The following is a 17305-nucleotide window of genomic DNA, read 5'->3' as shown; positions in this document are numbered from 1 at the left end:
AAGACACACAGATAACCAATGGATTCATGAAAGATGTTCATCATCACTTACCATCAGGGAAATACAAATCAAAACCACAATGAGATGTCACCTCATATCTGTGAGAAAGGCTAAAATCAACAACACAAGAGAAAACAGGTGTTGGTGAGGATGTGGAGAAAAAGGAACCCTTGTGCACCATTGGTGAGAATGTAAGGTGGGGTGGGGTAGCCACTGTGAAAGATGATATGGAGGTCCCTCAAGAAGCTACGAATAGAACCGCCGGTGATCCAGCAATTGGATTACTGGGTATTTACTCAAAGAATACTAATTCAAAGGGATACATGCACCCCTATATTTATAGCAGCATTATGTATAATAGCCAAGCTATGGAAGCAGCCCAAGTATTATCCATCAATAGCTGAATGGATAAAGAAGAAGTGATATATATATATATATACATACACATATATCTCATATATATATATGAAATGGAATGTTATTTATTCCATTGGAATGTATTCATTCCAATGAATGGAATGTTTATATATATATATAATGTTTATATATATATAAATATAATGGAATGTTATTCAGCCATAAAAAAGAATGAAATCTTGTCATTTGCAATGATGTGAATGGAGCTAGAGATTATTATGCTAAGCAAAATAAGTCAGTCAGAGAAAGACAAATATCGTATGATTTCATTCATATGAGCAATATAAGAAACAAAACAAAGGGAAAAAAGAGAGTGGCAAACCAATAAACAGACTCTCTTAACTACAGAGAACAGGGCAGATGGGGTGGGGAGGGGAGTCCGGGATGGATTGAATAGGTCCAATCATTCAGTTGGAGATTGAGGAATACACTTGTAGGGATGAGCACTGGGTGATGTAAGTTCTTTATATTTTGAAAATTTGAATTCCTTATTTTTCATAAACAATGGCAACAAGTTTTTAATGTGCCATTTAACTTTATTTGTAGTTTTTCTTTTAATACAGAGAAATTTATTTATTTATTTTTTATTATTTATTTATGATAGTCACAGAGAGAGAGAGAGAGAGAGAGGCAGAGACACAGGCAGAGGGAGAAGCAGGCTCCATGCACCGGGAGCCCGATGTGGGATTCGATCCCGGGTCTCCAGGATCGCGCCCTGGGCCAAAGGCAGGCGCCAAACCGCTGCGCCACCCAGGGATCCCAATACAGAGTAATTTAAACAATATTTTAGTCAATCTCTCAATTCCTTTCTTTTTGGTTTCTTTCATATTTTTAGTCTTTCCTTTCTAATCCTAAAATTATTTCTGTATTTTTCTAGTATTTTTGTGATTTATATTAAAAAATGTAGTCCAAAAAAAAATGTAGTCCATATCCATATGTTTGATATTGTTGTACAATAGGAAAGAGCAATCTGATTTTTCTTCTTTGTCCAACTGGATAGTCAGTTGTCGCAATATTCTGTACTTTCTACTGGGAATTACATAATTGTGTTTATTTCTTTATATTTATATACTTGATATTTATTCCTTGGATATAATATTTCACCAGCACCACACTGTTTGAATTGCTGCAACTTTATCACATTTTTAACATCTGTGGTGCAACCTCATTTGTTACTTATTTCTTTAAAATGCTCTTAAAAATGATACTTGCACATAATCTCTTCACTTATTTGAAAATGTCAAGGAAAAGCAAGAAAAATTGTTCAACCACTGTCTTAAAACTTGTTTTGCTAAATAATCATGTACTTTTATGAAAGCTGATGCTTCTTTTCCCTTTAATAATAATTGTAATTATACAGTAATAACAGAGAAGTCAAATGGTAGTAGAAAGCACAGTAACTTTGGAAACAGCTAGCCCTGGATAGAAAAGCTGATTTCATCCTGTTAGCTGTGTGCCTTGGGCAAGTTAATTCAATTTTAAGGATCTTGGTTTATCCATTAGTAAAAATAGGAATAGTACCTTTTCTACTTCCCAGGGTGATAAAAGGATTAAATGGGACATTGTTTGGTAACAGAGTTTGTCCCTGCTATCAAAGAAGGAGGATCTATTATCTGTAAAACATTTTTACATATATTGTGTCACTTGACTCACAAAACACTTGACTCACTGGAATCATAGAGTTTCTGTGGTATTGAATTACATGATGATTTAATAAGATATGATGATGTTATAGCTAATAAATGGTTATCTTACAAAGTAATACTTTTTTTTCCCCTTAAACACATCACTGAAACTTTTGCTACATTCTTAGGTATGAAATCATTTTAAATAATGACTCAGGATGGCAGTATTTTTTTTTTTGCCTCTTCAACAATTTGATGTATATAAATAAGAATACATGCACTGTTAGTGCACATATTTTTAGAAGCATAAAGGAAAGTTTGTAGTCTAACTTAACCAGTTTGTATTGTGTTAAAAAGCATTTGATTCCTTTCACATGAAACATAACTTTTAATTTGAAAATTAATAAGAAATCCATTTTCTTCTTATTTGAGCCAAGTCACATTAAAACTCATATTAAATGAGTAGCTAGTATTTATAACAACTCTAGAGAAAATAAATGTGCAAGCCAGTATAATATACAAAAGTCATTAAGACTGGGGTAATTGAGAATTGAATTTGCATTACAGAGATTTCAAGCTGTGTGACTTTGGTTATGTTATCTAGCCACTTAACCCTCAGCTTTTCATCTGTAAAATGGAATGATAATAGTGTCTAGAAAAAAGATTGTTTGAAGGTAAAGGAAATAATTCTAGTCAAGTATTTAGCGTAATATGTGTTCACTAAATAGTTATTATTGCTGTTATTAACTATGAGTAGCAAAATCATGCAGTTCCATGGAAGGAAGAATTTTAAAGTATATAAAGAAAAAATAATTGAAGTTTCAAAATAGTAAACTCATGGAAAATATAATAGTATTCCAAGCAGATGATAACTTAAAATCATGCCTGTGTATATTTGGGTGGAGAGAAAGATTAGTTGAAAAGTCTTTGCAGAGTTATGATTATTACCACAAAGTGCTAGAAATAAGGATAATGAAAAACAAAGCCTCCAAAATTATTACCAAGAAGGGCAACTTAAGCGTCTGCCTTCCACTCAGGTCATGATCTCAGGGTCCTGGGATCCAGCCATAGTCCTGCATTGGGCTTTCTGCTCAGGGAGTCTGCTGCTCCCTCTCCCACTGTGCTCATGCACTCTCAAATACATAAAATCTTTCAAAAATATATTACAAAGAGATCTATATTCACAGATATATAAAACAGAGTCTTAACCAAGAGGATGAAGTTTTAAGATGCTATGAACTCAAAGACCATTATCCTTTTTTGATTTACACATAGAAATCTTGTTTTATTTTACACACAGATCTTCCAACATTTTCAGAAGCTGTCATAAAAACGCATTTAGGATATTGGGTTTCCTGGATCCTCTCCAAGCTTTTCTTCCTGCAATTAAGCCTTGTATGATCAGAGAATTTAGACTGAAGTAGAGAGAAGATGTTCTTGTTTTTGTCTTTTAAGAGGACATGTTCTAGAAATCTCAGGAGAATATGGCAGATGCTGCACAGTGAAGTCTGGGGTACATATTTTTGGTACCCAGTAAACAAACATTTAGAGAATAAGGTCTTAGAAGAGCCACATATGTGAGATAGTTGAAATCATCCAAACCTGAAGTGAAGATTAGATCCCAGTTTTTGCTTCTTGAGTGTTTGCTTTGTCTAAAAACAAATGAACAAATTTCTTGGCCCTGTGAGTGTGTAATTCTGTTCTTGAATTAGAGAGATGCTTTTGCTCATGTGGCTTGGGAAGTCTTCCTGGTTGTTTTCAGAGTGTGTGAAGCACTAAATTCGGAAGGTCAGAGAAATCGTGACACATTGTTGGTAAGCTCATCAGCTTCTTACTTCATAGCGCGTTCAGAAGGGCATGATGCAGGCAGTCCAGTAAGTAATGGTCATGATGTTCTGCTGCAGAACATTTGGGTTTCCCTACAGGTGTAATCGGTATGAAGTGAGTCATTAGTCATCACATTTTCTGCAAGAGTCAGAAGAGAAAAAGTTTAGAATGAAATTGAATATGGTTTGTAATTTACTTTTGTTACTGATATGAGGAAATGATGTTTTACATCAAGCTTGTTCACTGAAAAAGCTTACTAGATAGCCTGATCCCTATACTAAGCAGTGCTAGAAATGAGTAGAATGAGAATATATGACTTTTCCAATCTGATTTACTATTATTCATACTAGGAATTTATGAAGATGCTGTATGCAAACATGTCCTTTCATATGGTTAAAAAAAAATCAGTGAGGGTAGGGGATGGTGATGGTGGAGGTACAGGACAACGGGGAGGGCCACATAGCCAGAAAAGGAAAAGTGAACACATGGAAACTATGTGTAGGATGCATAGGTAGGCCAGAAGGAATGTGTTGGAAATATCCTTACCCTAAGGATCTGAGTCTTGTCTATGCCAGGTATTTGCTAATGTGAAGCCATCTGCAAATTCAAAGTCTCAGTAAATATACTAGACATTTTCCTCCTGTTTGGATACAAAAACTCACCTTTTCAAGGGCTGAAGCATTCTTTAGATCGAATATTGATTGAAGTTTCAAGGCTTGAAACTTCAGCAAAGACAGATGCGTCAAGTGACCAGAAAAAAACAATTCAAGCAAATATTGGTTTGACTTGTAGCTAGCATTTGCCATTTCAGACCAAAAGTTATGTTTTCATACCTTAAGGACAAATAGGACAAAAAGCAGTTAATACATTAGAGGATTGAAATTAAGGGTCTTTAACCATTTTCAACAAATATATTTTTTTAAGATTTTATTTATTTATTCATGAGAGACACAGAGACAGAGACACAGGCAGAGGGAAAAGCAGAGGGAGAAGCAGGGGGCCCCGACATGGGACTCATCCTAGGTCTAGAAGGCGGCGCTAAACCGCTGACAAATACTTTCAAACCGCCTGTGTTGGGTAGGTGGAGGCATAGCCCCAAAGTGATGCTTTCCGTTGGCTCCAGCTCTCAGAGAACATAGGAGAAACTTATCACTGGGAAGATTTCCGTAGTTGCACTAGCTTTTCTAACTAGACATGATTCCAATCTTGCCTAGTCTATGCCAGGCTTCGCCTCCACAGCCTGGAAAGAAACTTTGCTGCCTAGGAATTCTTCTACTAGTCTGGCAAACTTTGTGGGGACAGGGCGGGGCTGTAAGGAGAGGGTACTTGAAGTTCCTTTGTGTTAATTGTTAAGTGGAAGTTATAACGTTTGGGTCCCTTCTTCATTCCCTCCCTCTTCTCCCCTGCCATTTTCAATTAGAGGATGTAAACATCTCTTTGGGAGAGAAACACGGTGATAGGATAAAATTGGAAGGCTCTCCCCCTTGTCCTGTCCTGCCCCAGTTCTCCTCTCATTCTCCGTCCTCTTTCCCCTTCTCCAAGAAAAGCTGCGTTAGTTGTGCGCCCTTCCCATACACTGCTCAGGCCCCCAGGCCTCCCTTTAAGCCATATCGATGCCTGCATTTGCAGTGAACTAGTCCCTACCAGCCGCTGTTTTCTACGCGGCCTCGGGCGGGACACTTCGTCAGGGCTTGCCTCGGTGGCCTGGAGCCTTCCAGCTCCGCATTTCTGCCTAATGTACTCTTTTTTTTTTTTTTTTTTCCGCTCTCCAGACACAAAGGCCCTCTGAAGGCAGCGTTAACGCTCTTGAGTTAGAATGCTTCTCGACATGAACGGCAAATTACTACTCTCAGGGGATACCTTGGAGGTAGTTTTGGTCTTTGAGACATCCATTGCCCCATATTTGCCAACATCCAATAGAAAGCAGAAAGCGCCTTCGCTCACACCGGAGGATTTGGCGAAGTGGGGAGGGGGACAACCATAGACTCTAGCAGTTTCGCAGCTCCGTCCTCATCCTCTAGTTCCTCCACTTCCGCAGCCTTCACGGTAATCCCCCGGCTCAAGAGTCCAGGGCCAGGATTTTAGAGAATAGGGAAACTTCCTTGCTTAAAGGGCGCCACATTTGCCTAATCAGAGATGGTCAGTGGCACAAAAAAATCTGTGGGACGGTCCGGTCATGGGTTCGATTCCCCCAGGTGCTGTGGGTCCGGGCTAGATGGGCCCGGGCTTGGTGGGTCTTAGTGCCAAGTAAAGGCTGGATCTCAGAAGCTTGATTTTCTGGAGGTCAGTGACCAGGAATCTCAAAATGAATTCTTCGCATAGTCTTTCACTTTCCTGAATGGGTTCAGGCAAAGTCGTTAATTTTGGAGCTCTGTGTCCCGAGTTGCCCGCTAAGTTAGGTCCTGAATGCCTAAGCTAAGCAGAGTGGAAGTGGCACAACTGTACCCTGGTAAACCAGGGTACAGGTAAGATTCTTGCGGGCCATGGAGCCAGTAGTTCCATCATCCTCCCCACAAAGTTAATGGTGTTTGTGGTTTTCCCGCTGATAGGCAATGAAGTCAACATTCTCCCCACATGGTGGCTCCCTTTACTAAAGTTGAGTAGCGAATTTGTACAAGAAGTCTTGGAAATTTTCAAATATTTCTACAGATTGAACTCATTTCAGAATTCGCGTGGGAGAGGAGTAAGGATTTTAATCGGTTCACCTTTGACGTGAAGCAAGGCAGAAGGCAGGAAAGTCACAGTGGGTAATAGCTTTGGGAGCTTTGGTTAAGAAAGATGTCTCTGCTTGATTATCTGGTGGGCCGTGTTCACCGCAGGCTCTTTGTATGCGAATTTACTCCAGAGGCAGAGCTAAACAGCACACATGCATGTAAACATTCCAACATAAATAGGCGAACATATGCACTGGAGACAAAGAGATACATTCCCACATAGATGTGGTTCATAGCTTTATTGCAGGCAGGCAATCTGAAGCATCCCCAGGAATAAACTAAGAAGAAGCACTTGGCTTCTGATCCTTCATGGTCAGGAAATGAGCAAACTTTGTCTTCTTGAAGGAAATATTAAATCTTAAATAAGAAAGTAGGAAAAACAGGGATCCCTGGGTGGCTCAGCGGTTTAGTGCCTGCCTTTGGCCCAGGGTATGATCCTGGAGTCCCGGGATCGAGTCCCATGTTGGGCTTCTGGCATGGAGCCTGTTTCTCCCTCTGCTGTGTCTTTGCCTTTTTCTATGTCTATCATAAATAAATAAATCTTTTTTAAAAAAAGAAAGTAGGAAAAACATTCTGAATGAGAAGCATTATAATTTTGTCTTAGAAAAAGCACGCAGAACTAATATAGTTTATTTAAATGTTAGCTCCAAATTATAATAGGAAATATTCCTACTAAACTGCCATTTCCTCTAAGTTTTGTTTAGGATCCAAATAATTAAAATGCACAGTAATGGTTATTGATGGCTCTATTTCCTTTGAGCAATAAAAAGAAAAAAGACTTGATTTTCTCTTACTGGAGTAGAAATTTAGGAATCTTCTTAAATCGCCCAGGGGCTTGAAAGCCTCCGGGTGGGGTGGCTGTAGTCTTCTCTTATTGCTTTCCTCTTCCCACGTCATTTTCAGCTAAAAAAAAATTTAACGGTTCCCAATGGAGGGATTCCCGTTAGAAACCCTCAGCAAGTGAACTTGTACTGGGAATCCTCATGCTTTCCCAGTCTGTCTGTATTTCCCCAAACAGAACTCAAGTTGCAAATACAGGGGAAAAACATATTTCTCACTCCCAAATTCTTAAAATTTCAATTTTTGTGGATAATACAATTTCACAACTTCAATCTTTAAAATCAGTAAGAGCCACAGAAAGTGTGAAGATATCCAAATAGGCCATCTAGATATCTAAAAACCAAGACTAATAGGAAACAGAATGCTCTTTACTCAAATGTGGGCATGACTGTTCTCAGCATTAAGGGCATTCATGGACACTGCAAGGGGGGGAATGTATCTGAACAGCGGGGGAACTTGGACAGTGAATCGCCACATTAATACTCTTAGTGCCAAATCTTCAGATATAGAGGCTCTGGTGAAAAATTAAACCAATGGCAATTTTCAATGTGTGTAGTATCTGCGACCAGAGTTCAGCACTAAGAGCTTGGACAGCTCCACAGGCCACGCTCCGGAGGCAGCTTTAACTCTAATCAATCTACTCATAGCCAGACTGTCAAAGACAGCCAGACTCATTAGCGATTTACTGAAAATCCTCCAAGACTTCCCTTTAAAAACAAAACGACTTCCACATTTAATTGTCTATCTAAAAGAACATACGTAAGAAATTAGGAGATCTAAATTAAATTTATTAATAGGAGAGCTTGATGGTGCTTAATTCCAGAGACCAGAGCTCTGATTGCTGGGGCTTGATGAAAAGTAAAGAGAAATTGTAGGGCCATAATCAAAAAACATGACTTTTGCCACCCTCGAAATTCTGTGAATTCTTTACCCATCCCTGAAAAATGGGCAAAACTGAAAACCACCAAAATAATTGCACTTCTTAAAAATTGGATTGTATGAGTGAAAGGTGTTTATGAGAAGTCGATGACTCCGGATCTTATCATCCAAGAGGACAGCACAGAATAGTTAATATGTTCCTTGAGGGACTAGGATGCTGACGTCTTTTTCTGATACCCGATCATTACGTGACTGAAAAAAAAAAAAGGAAGTCATTCCATGAATAAAAATCGGAGCGCAACAGTGCAACAAAATATTCTGTACTTAAAGGCCATAGGCAGACAGATGTTGACAAGAAAGGCTCTTCTAAAACCACCTTCAGATAGATTTCTGCTAACTGCACATATAAATAGGAGCAGAGGGCCGGTCACCTCTGTAACCACCGGCAGCAGCAGCAGCAGAAGCCGCAGCTTCAGACGCAGCCAGAGGGACCTCAGAGCAGAGAAGGCGCTGCCGACTTGCACAACTGCCTGACCAGGCGGTTCCAACAGACACCAGCCGCCTCGGCCCTCTCTCTTCCTTCCTCTTCTTCTTTGATTTTCCCTCTTTTCCTTAATCACTTCTTTCTCCTGGTGGACTTAGACCACTTTATCTCCCACCCCCACTTTAGCTCCTCGCCTCCTCTTTCTTCCTTGTACATCTCTCTCCTCGCCCCCTTCTCTCGGTGTCACGCTTCCTCCTAGTTCTGTCCTCTCCAAACTTTTGAACAGAATACTGGCCTCAGCAAACAAGTCCTCCAGCTCCTCCTGCTGCTCCAGCTCTTTCCTGCGGCTTCTCAGACACTAACGCCAGACGGTGATGTCTCTTGGGTTGTGACTCCAGCGCAGAAACTTGGAGGAGCCTTTTGCCCGCCGTCCTACTTGGCAACAAACCCTCTCCGAGCAGCGGTAAGAGTTGAATGGTAAGGGGAAAAATATCTTACCAAACCAAAGGATTCATTTGACTGCCGATTCTTTCACCAGCATCAGGGTACGAGTTAGCTTTCCTTGGACTAGGTCTGGCGAGTTATCGGGCACTGGGTATACACATACATATTTTTCCTAACTACAGCGAGAGGGAAGTGGCAGGGCGCCCACCGGCTATCATTAAGCGGTATTCAGCACCCGGAGCCGGAGCTTCGCTCTGTCCCTCCCCCAGCTCGGAGAGTTTCTTGGGGTTGGAGGGTGAAAGGCCAGGGGCGTTCTGACAGCTGCGTGCCCTCTTTTCCCTCCTGCGCAGAATGACCATGTGTAGCGGAGCGAGGCTGGCCCTCCTGGTCTATGGGATAATAATGCACAGCAGCGTCTACTGCTCACCTGCCGCCGCAGGACTCCGGTTCCCTGGAATCAGGTAGGTGCTGGCCGCCCAGGCTGAGCTGAGGCTTGGCTTCCCCCAACACTTCCTCGTGGTCTTCCTCCTGCAGTTCCGCGGTCCTGGCTACGACCATCTCCCCACGGGCTCCCAGTACGCCGCTGTCAGCCGGGGTCGGGCCGCGGGTCCCGGGCCCTGGCCGGGTCTCCGTCTCCGCGCGAGGGCCAGGCAGGCGCCACTGCGGCTCAGCGCCCCTCCCCCAGCCCGCCGCAGCCAAGGGGCCGGGGTAGAGCCACCGAGCTTCAGCCTGCTGGAGAAACCTCCCCTCCCCCAGCCCCGCCCGCTGGAGGGGCAGGGCCCGGCCCCGAGCTTGACTTCTTTTCCTTATTCTTAGCTGAGTTAGAACTTCCTCTCTCCCGCAGTCAGGTTGGAGGGTTGAGCGTGAAGCTCCGTGGACTTTGCTTTGTTACAGCTTGTTCTGGACTATCGGGGCGGGGTCTTCCTCTCTCTCCTCTGATCTCCGTTTCACTTCAATTCGAATTGTTTCCCCTGGAAGAGCTTTCTTTCAAGTGATACGTATTCCATCTGCAATTTGAGTCTCAGACTGTTTTGGGGAGGGGGAGTGTTGGCCGGGTATAGTTGAGGAAAAGAGATTTGAGAGAAGGAAGAACAAGAATGAGTCTGGAAGGAAAGGGGAGAAACGGATGAAACGGATGCAGGGAAAGAGGAAGAGAAAACAGGCAGGCAGGCAGGACCAGGACAATCCTGCCCGCCCGAGGCTGGAGTAACCGTGTTTTTGGTTTTTGTTTTTGTTTTTGTTTTCCATAACCCTGGTTCTAATCAGTTGGCGCTGCTAGGTTCCTTACGCAGCCCCAATGTCCCGGGGCGGTCAGCTGGGGAGTGGACGCTCCGTTTGCAGCGCAGCCTCCGCGCCCCGCGGTGCACGCGGCTCCCTGCAGCTAGGAGCGCGCTTTCTGCCGGCAAAGCTGCTTCTCGCAGCCGCGCCCAAGAACCGTCGCCTTTAGGCGGGTCGCTGACCATTGATTTGGCCGGAGACATGGGTTCTGGCTTCCACATTAGGACTCCAGCATCTAGGCACGGGGCAGGGATGAGAGTTGCCAGAAAGACTCAGGGAATATGGGACGCTGGGTTATAGGGGAGGTGCGTCTCTGAGGAAGGGCCGGGTGTGGGGCGAACGGAGGAAGGATGTGTTTCCCTCGTCTTTACCTCTCCAGGGATGGAGGAAAGGCAAGCAGGATAACGAAGTACGACTCTAAACCCTACTAGACAGCGCTACTTGCCCTGGCCGCCTTCCAGGTCTCTCCGGCGGCCCAAAGTGAGGGGGTGTTGTGTTTTAGCCCACCCCTCCCCGCCCTATGCCAAGGATGGAGGCGCTAGGCGAGGGCGACTTGGAGACTGCGGCGCTCCTCTCGGCTCTAGGACCTCTGTTGACCCATTCGCTTCCCGCCGCCCCAACGTCGCTAACACTTTAGCGCGAACTGTTTATGTGGCGGACTTAAAAGTCCTATTTCACTCCCAGCAGTTTTCGAAGTCCCGTGTGCTTGGCACATCCCCCGGGCGAGCGGCACCAGGGTGCGCGGACAAGCCACAGAAAGAGCGAGCCACAGCCAAACAGGCTAAGTTTAGGGGCATCTATTATTCATGTTCCTGCCAGATCCTCTCCCGCCCAAAATAGAAGTCGGAGGTTCTCCGTGACCTACATCTGCGCGGGGAAGGGCTCCCCTGGGCACGGAGGCTGGGTGGGGGTGGCTGCCGCGCTCGGCCGCCCCACACCCCACCCATCCACCGCCCTTCGGTGTCGCTCCGGGCCTCCCGCTCCCGGTCTTCGCGTTGGGCGGCGCCCGGGCTCTGAGGACCTTAATTTTCCCCGCCCGGGGCTGTTTGTGTGGGGTGGGGCAGGCCTCAGGCCCGTAGGGGGTAGTCCCTTCCCGCGGCCGGGTGTTGGGGTCGGCGCTGACATCTCGGCTGCCCCGGGTCCTGCAGGGCGACCCTTTATCCTCAAGAGGGGACGGATCGGAGAGTGGCTTAGAGGGATGGGGAATATCTTCCGCCTTATCTCTACCCCTCCCCCGCCCCGGAAGAAGTGGCAGTTCTCCGTGGCGGATCTTTAGGAAGAAGGACAACCCGTGCGAGCCCCTTTCTCCGGGTCCCGGCGGAGCCAGAGAGGGACTTGTACTGACCGCTCCTTCTGCCCCCGGCTACCCTCGCAGGCCGGAGGACGAGGCGTACGACGAGGACGGGAACCCGCTGCAGGACTCGTACGACTGGGACCCTCCCGGCGCGGGGAGCCCCGCCTCCGCGCTCTCCTACCCGGCGGAGAGGAGGTACCCCCCGCGCGGCCCCCGCGCCGGCCCGGACTGCGACCGCGGGGGGGCGGGTGGTGGCCCACCGAGCTGGTTGTTTTCATAAAAGCCCTCAAGCCTCTCTTCTCCGGGGCTGGTACCAGCGAGAGCGACAGAGTCAGCAGCGGGACGGGCTCTGTGGACAAGAGGGGCGCGTGGGACCGAAAGGTGTACGGCCCCGGCCAGCCCCGCGCCTGCCGTTCCTGGCGGGCAGTAGGAGCTCTCCGCTCCCAGCAGGCAGTCCCGGGAACGTCACTAAAAAGTTCTGCGCGAGTTCTGTGCCCCCGGAGGGCGCGGGGGCGGGGGGAGCTGTCAGCCTCCCGGAGCGCCGAGGCGCGGGCGTGCGCAGCCGGGCTCCTGGGACCGCCTTCTGGGGACCGAGTCAGTGACCCCGGGCGCTCGCTTTGCCTCCCCGTTAGAGATGTCGCCCAAGGGATCCTTAACAAGGCCTACCGCAGAGTCCTGGACCAGCTGTCCGCCAGGAAATACCTGCAGACGCTCGTGGCCAAGGGCCTGGGGTAAGAGTTCGCGAAGGAGTTAAGCGGCGTAGCGGGGCGCGCGCGCTGCGGGGGGGGGGGGGGGGGGTCTGCGAGCGCGCGGCGTGGGCGGCGCCGCTCCCGCGTCCGTGCCTGCGCGTGGGCTCGAGGGGGCCGCGCCCCGGGTCTGCGCCGCCCGCCGCCCGCCAGGCGCCAGCCGCCACCCCCGAGGTTCCCTTGTAGCCGCTCAAGTTGGGCGACACCGTTCTGAGCGGCGAGAGGCAAGGAGAGGGCCGAGAAACCCTGCAGTTTGATCCGTTTTGAATTAAAACAAAACAAAACAAAACAAAACAAGCCCCCAAGAGAAACCAAATAGCCTCTTTCTCCCCCGCCGCCCCCGCCCCCGAGTCATTGAAAACCTTGCAGCTTCGCGGGACGATTTGCTTTGATTTACTGTAAGCCTTTTTTTTTTTTTTTTCCCCCTTAAACAACCATTTCTTGTACTGTACGTTCAAGTCGAAGCTAACAAATCCTCAAATGTGGGCAGTTGGGGAGCCGTTTTTGCGCGTGCCAGACAGACTCGGGGCACAGGGCTTACGTGGAACCTCTCTCCGCGGAAGGCAGCGTTTTAATAAAGCTCAGGGGGAAACAGATTACATTTTTCGCAATGAATAATTCATGCGATGAAAAGTCTTGCCTGCAGCCTGTCGACTTATATTATTATCATCACGTTTTCCGACTTAGCGTGCGGAAGGGGAGGAGTGCCCTTGCCTGACCAGGCATTGCGGGCTCGGTGTAAAACTTCCCAGGCAGCCGCCAGCGTGGCACGTGGGGGGCTCCCGGGTTATTTTCTTTGCACGTGGGGGCTGGGGGTGGTGAGAGGAACAGTTGGGACAATTGAGCGCAAAAGCACGGATGGTCACATCCCAGCGCGCAGCATTTGGAGGCAGGGCAGGCGTGCATCGCGAGCTCAGCGCCCGGGCCTCTTCCCGGGCCCCTTCTGGAAGGATTTAGTGCCAGGAAGCCCTGGGAGGGGAGGGCGGGATGAGGGTTTCCATCACAGCCCCCCCCCCCACCCCGGCCCCCCGCAGCTGCTTGCTGCTGGCAGAGGAAGGCGGCGCGGTGGGCGCGGAGACCCTGCCTTCCCCGAGGGCTCCCGCGTGGGGTGGGGCCCCTCTGCTCCCCGCTGCTATTGAACCTGTGTCTCCCGCCCCGCCACCCCCTTCCCGACCCCTGTCCTTGCAGTGGGAACCTAGGCGGCGGCGCGGAGGACGACTCGGAGCCTCTCTCCAAGCGCCACTCAGACGGAATCTTCACGGACAGCTACAGCCGCTACAGGAAACAAATGGCTGTCAAGAAATACCTGGCGGCCGTCCTAGGGAAAAGGTATAAACAAAGGGTTAAAAACAAAGGACGCCGAATAGCGTATTTGTAGCGATGAGTTACCAGCTACCTTGTGTATACACAGCCCTGACACAATGAAAAGTCACTTTCCCAACTGACTGAACAAGTCACCGCTCATGTGTTCTATCCAAACATGTATTTATGTATGAAGTAAAGCCATTAAATGAATATTTTGATAATAATATTGTTTTTTCTTTTTACAAAGCACTAGAGAATGCACAGATATACTTTGTGGACCAATTATTGATATATATATATATATATACACGTTACAAATATATATATTGAGAATTCTATATAGGTATAATAGACAGCAGTTCATACAAAGTGTGCACAAGGATTGAAAATTCGCCTGAGCTGTTTATGTTTTTATATAAAATAAATAGAAAAACAAGACAATCATTGTTTTGAATATTACTCCTATTTTTGTAAAATGGAATTAAAAGGATAGTATTTTTATCCACGACAGGCCTGAAGATATTAATAATGACCATTTGCTACTGTACATAATGATGCCCTGCTCCAGGGAGATTTGGAGGTAATGATTTGGGAGAATTGCTGAAGGGCACTCTTTCCTCGTGAGTCTCTGGGGCAGGCTGCCACAGTCCCAGCTGAACCCAGCTAGGCACTGTCCCCCCTTTGTCCCCCTCGCTGGGTGGCAATTCCAGTACTTCTGCTTTCTTTGGTTCTACTTTTATGTGTACTTGTCTCTCTTCAGACTCTCAGCCCAGAAGGAAATTCTCCTGATTAAAAACAACAGCTCAATCCAAATTGTGCTTCTCTCCAGAATTCACACCACTCCCTGGGGTAAATGTTGGGAAGGGGGACGTACAGAGAAGGGAGACTTGGGTAAGAAATCTCCCTTCTCTGTACTTCCAGGAAACTCAGTGTCCCAAGGTTAGGGCAATTGGACCAGAGTGAAGGAAATGCAGGTATATTGGAAGAGGTAGAGCATAAGGCAGTCAGAGGAGGACCCCAGAGAGGGACCGGTTTGGAGCTGCCCCAGGTCTGGGATGCTGAGGGTAAGCGGAGTCCCACTGTAGGTCCCCTGCCTGACTGACTTTGGGCGCTGGATATTGGAAATGGATGCAAAGTACAATGTGTTTTTCTCCAGTGCTGTCAATGCTTCTCATCTTGTGATATGACCAGGATGCCTCCCTTTGAACCCGGCTCTGTAGGAGCCACTCGTTTGTTTTGTGATTCTCTGAAGACTCTTTCCCACCCTCTTGCACTGTTGAAAGTACCGTTTACCATTTTTCATTCATTTCTCTTAAATCTGTGAATGCTACTTACTTTTTTTGTTGTTATGCAAGCACTTATTGTAAAGTTTAGGAACCCCTGTGTAGTTACCACTAAGTAATTATGGACTAAATATGAACCTTTTGTTTCTTGTTTATTGAGTTTGTAGGTAAAATGTATTTTTCTACATTATGGCTTATTGCTTAGTAAAATTTATTTCATAAAACCAACCTTTGTCATATTAGAATGTGTAGTGTTCACATGTTGCTCAGTTTTACTAACCGATAAATCATTTTAAACCTCATCTCCAAATGTATGAGTACTATCTTATATTTGTGGTCTAGAGTGAGGTAAGCAAGCTCCAACAGACCCCGGCAACCTCCCCCTTGTATCCTTTCTTGGCTACAGAAAGCATGTCTGTCTGTTTCCCATCAGTTTCTTGAACCTGTGAATAATCTCTATAAACAAGAACCTTCACCCAGCAACCAGATCAAGCTACAACAGGCAAACCAGCCAAACTCCCAAAATTCAGGCACAAATTCTTTTGGAAAAAAAGAGAACAAGAAAAGATTAAACAATAGCTTGTAAAGTTTAAAGGACCTTTCCTTTTCCTTTATGGATTTGATTCGGTATGAAGTCATAAATCAAAGAAAACAGAATTGGATTTGCATTCCCAAGCGGGATGGATGCTGCCAGGAGATCACATTGCAGTGAAAGCACAGAGGCATTCGATCTATGCCTGAGTCCTGTGCACGGGATCAATCTTTCTTTAATTCTGCAGTCTCCTCAGGCAATGTGACACGGGATGCAGTTTGCAGCTTTAGTGCCTTTCTTCGCCTTTTAAATCGCCACGAATCACAGATGGCTATTTAGTGGCCCTACAATGCTGCAACACATCGGCTTGCATTTTAGTCTTAATTATTTGTTTCTTGGGTAATGGGCAGAGTTTTCTGTATTTGTGTCAGCTGTTAGTGGTGAAATAGGGCTCTAGTTAACCTTTTATTTATGAAGTCTAATTTAGTGTTCCCGTGGCTAGTTGCAAGCATTTACAGAGATCACCCAGTTTAATCTTTTGTATACTTTTTAGAAATGCCAAGAGCCTTACTAACCTGGAGCAGATTTATGATATAGTGATAATTTAGGTAGATGTTAGTCTTGGAGCTCTTATTTTGTGTGCAACTGATTATAAAAACATCTTAACCAAGTATTATTACACACATGATATCTATAACTAGGACTTTGATAACTGTTATATAAAGTGTGTAAAATTTGTATGAATAAATTTTTGTAAACAATGCAACCTCGTCTAATGTTTGGAGAAAAAAAGACATTTAGGAAATAACTAAAATCTCTTAAGGGATTATATTTTCTTTAGCAACCATAGATCTTTCATGTCTGGACTATAAGCATCCATGTATTTTCATAAACTGTACTTTAATATCTGCTTGATGTGGTAACTGAATTCAACTAAAAATTTAAAGTAGCTACTCAGATGGAGATGGCTAAGAAGATGTTAAGTTCATAAATAGGCATGGATGTTGGAACACTTATAGGATGCACAATTTAGATAAATTTCCATTTCCTAGTGTATATATACATTGCTCAGTATTCAGAAAGTTACTATTGATTGGTGGGAGATAATACCTGGGTATATGCTTCTAAAATATCAGTCTAACATGTTCTTTCACAAGTAACTCTGCAGACTAAACTGGTCTCCATAAAATTCTGCATAAAAATGACTTAATCAGTTTTGGAGGTTTTAAAATATATTTGGAGATCTACAAACAACTATCTCTCTGATTAATGTGCTTTGAGTGGAAAGAAAAAGAACATGAGCAAGCAAAGAGTTAATTGAATACTTTAAAAGAAAATGTATTTTGAAAGCTAGGACAAAACGTGAACAGTCATTTGTGGATTCTTTGTTTTATTAATTGATATTAACAAACTTTAAAGTGAAGCCTTCATATGAAATTCCCATGAATTTCTCAGTTGTGTTAATTTTGGAGCCCTTGACGATTTCTGGGCTTAAAAAATGTATTGAAAGTCATTTATAATAAATCAAATACCATTTAATTTAAATTGCCAGATTTTCATCCTGAAAATTAATGGATTCAATTAATAAATCAATAAATATGTCACAGTAGTATTAAAGAATGAGCAAAGATCAGCAA

General features: G+C 45.1%; 1 protein-coding gene and 1 long non-coding RNA gene across 3 annotated transcripts; one reads left to right on the top strand and one right to left on the bottom strand.

The window, feature by feature from the left end:
- Positions 1-2754: 2754 nt before the first annotated feature.
- LOC112925747 (uncharacterized) lies at positions 2755-9883 on the bottom strand. Its single transcript, XR_003236198.2, has 4 exons — positions 9658-9883; positions 7378-8554; positions 4532-4702; positions 2755-4007 (listed from the first exon to the last, which is right to left on the bottom strand). It is a non-coding gene; the product is annotated as an uncharacterized lncRNA (long non-coding RNA).
- Positions 8548-16434, top strand: ADCYAP1 (adenylate cyclase activating polypeptide 1). Of its 2 annotated transcripts, none has more exons than XM_026006564.2 (5): positions 8548-9249; positions 9581-9691; positions 11884-11997; positions 12435-12533; positions 13737-16434. In XM_026006564.2, the coding sequence occupies exons 2-5, from the start codon at positions 9582-9584 to the stop codon at positions 13924-13926; spliced, it is 513 nt and encodes a 170-aa protein (XP_025862349.1). In that variant the 5' UTR covers positions 8548-9249; position 9581; the 3' UTR covers positions 13927-16434. The 2 variants fall into 2 exon arrangements, with proteins under 2 accessions (XP_025862349.1, XP_025862350.1); XM_026006565.2 differs by having other exon boundaries at positions 8613-9263.
- The last annotated feature ends 871 nt before the right edge of the window (positions 16435-17305 follow it).

This window comes from Vulpes vulpes, chromosome 13, assembly GCF_048418805.1.
Source record: "Vulpes vulpes isolate BD-2025 chromosome 13, VulVul3, whole genome shotgun sequence".
Classification (NCBI taxonomy): domain Eukaryota; kingdom Metazoa; phylum Chordata; class Mammalia; order Carnivora; family Canidae; genus Vulpes; species Vulpes vulpes.
The sequence above is the reverse complement of the archived record's forward strand: the minus strand, read 5'-3'. Positions and strand labels throughout refer to the sequence as shown.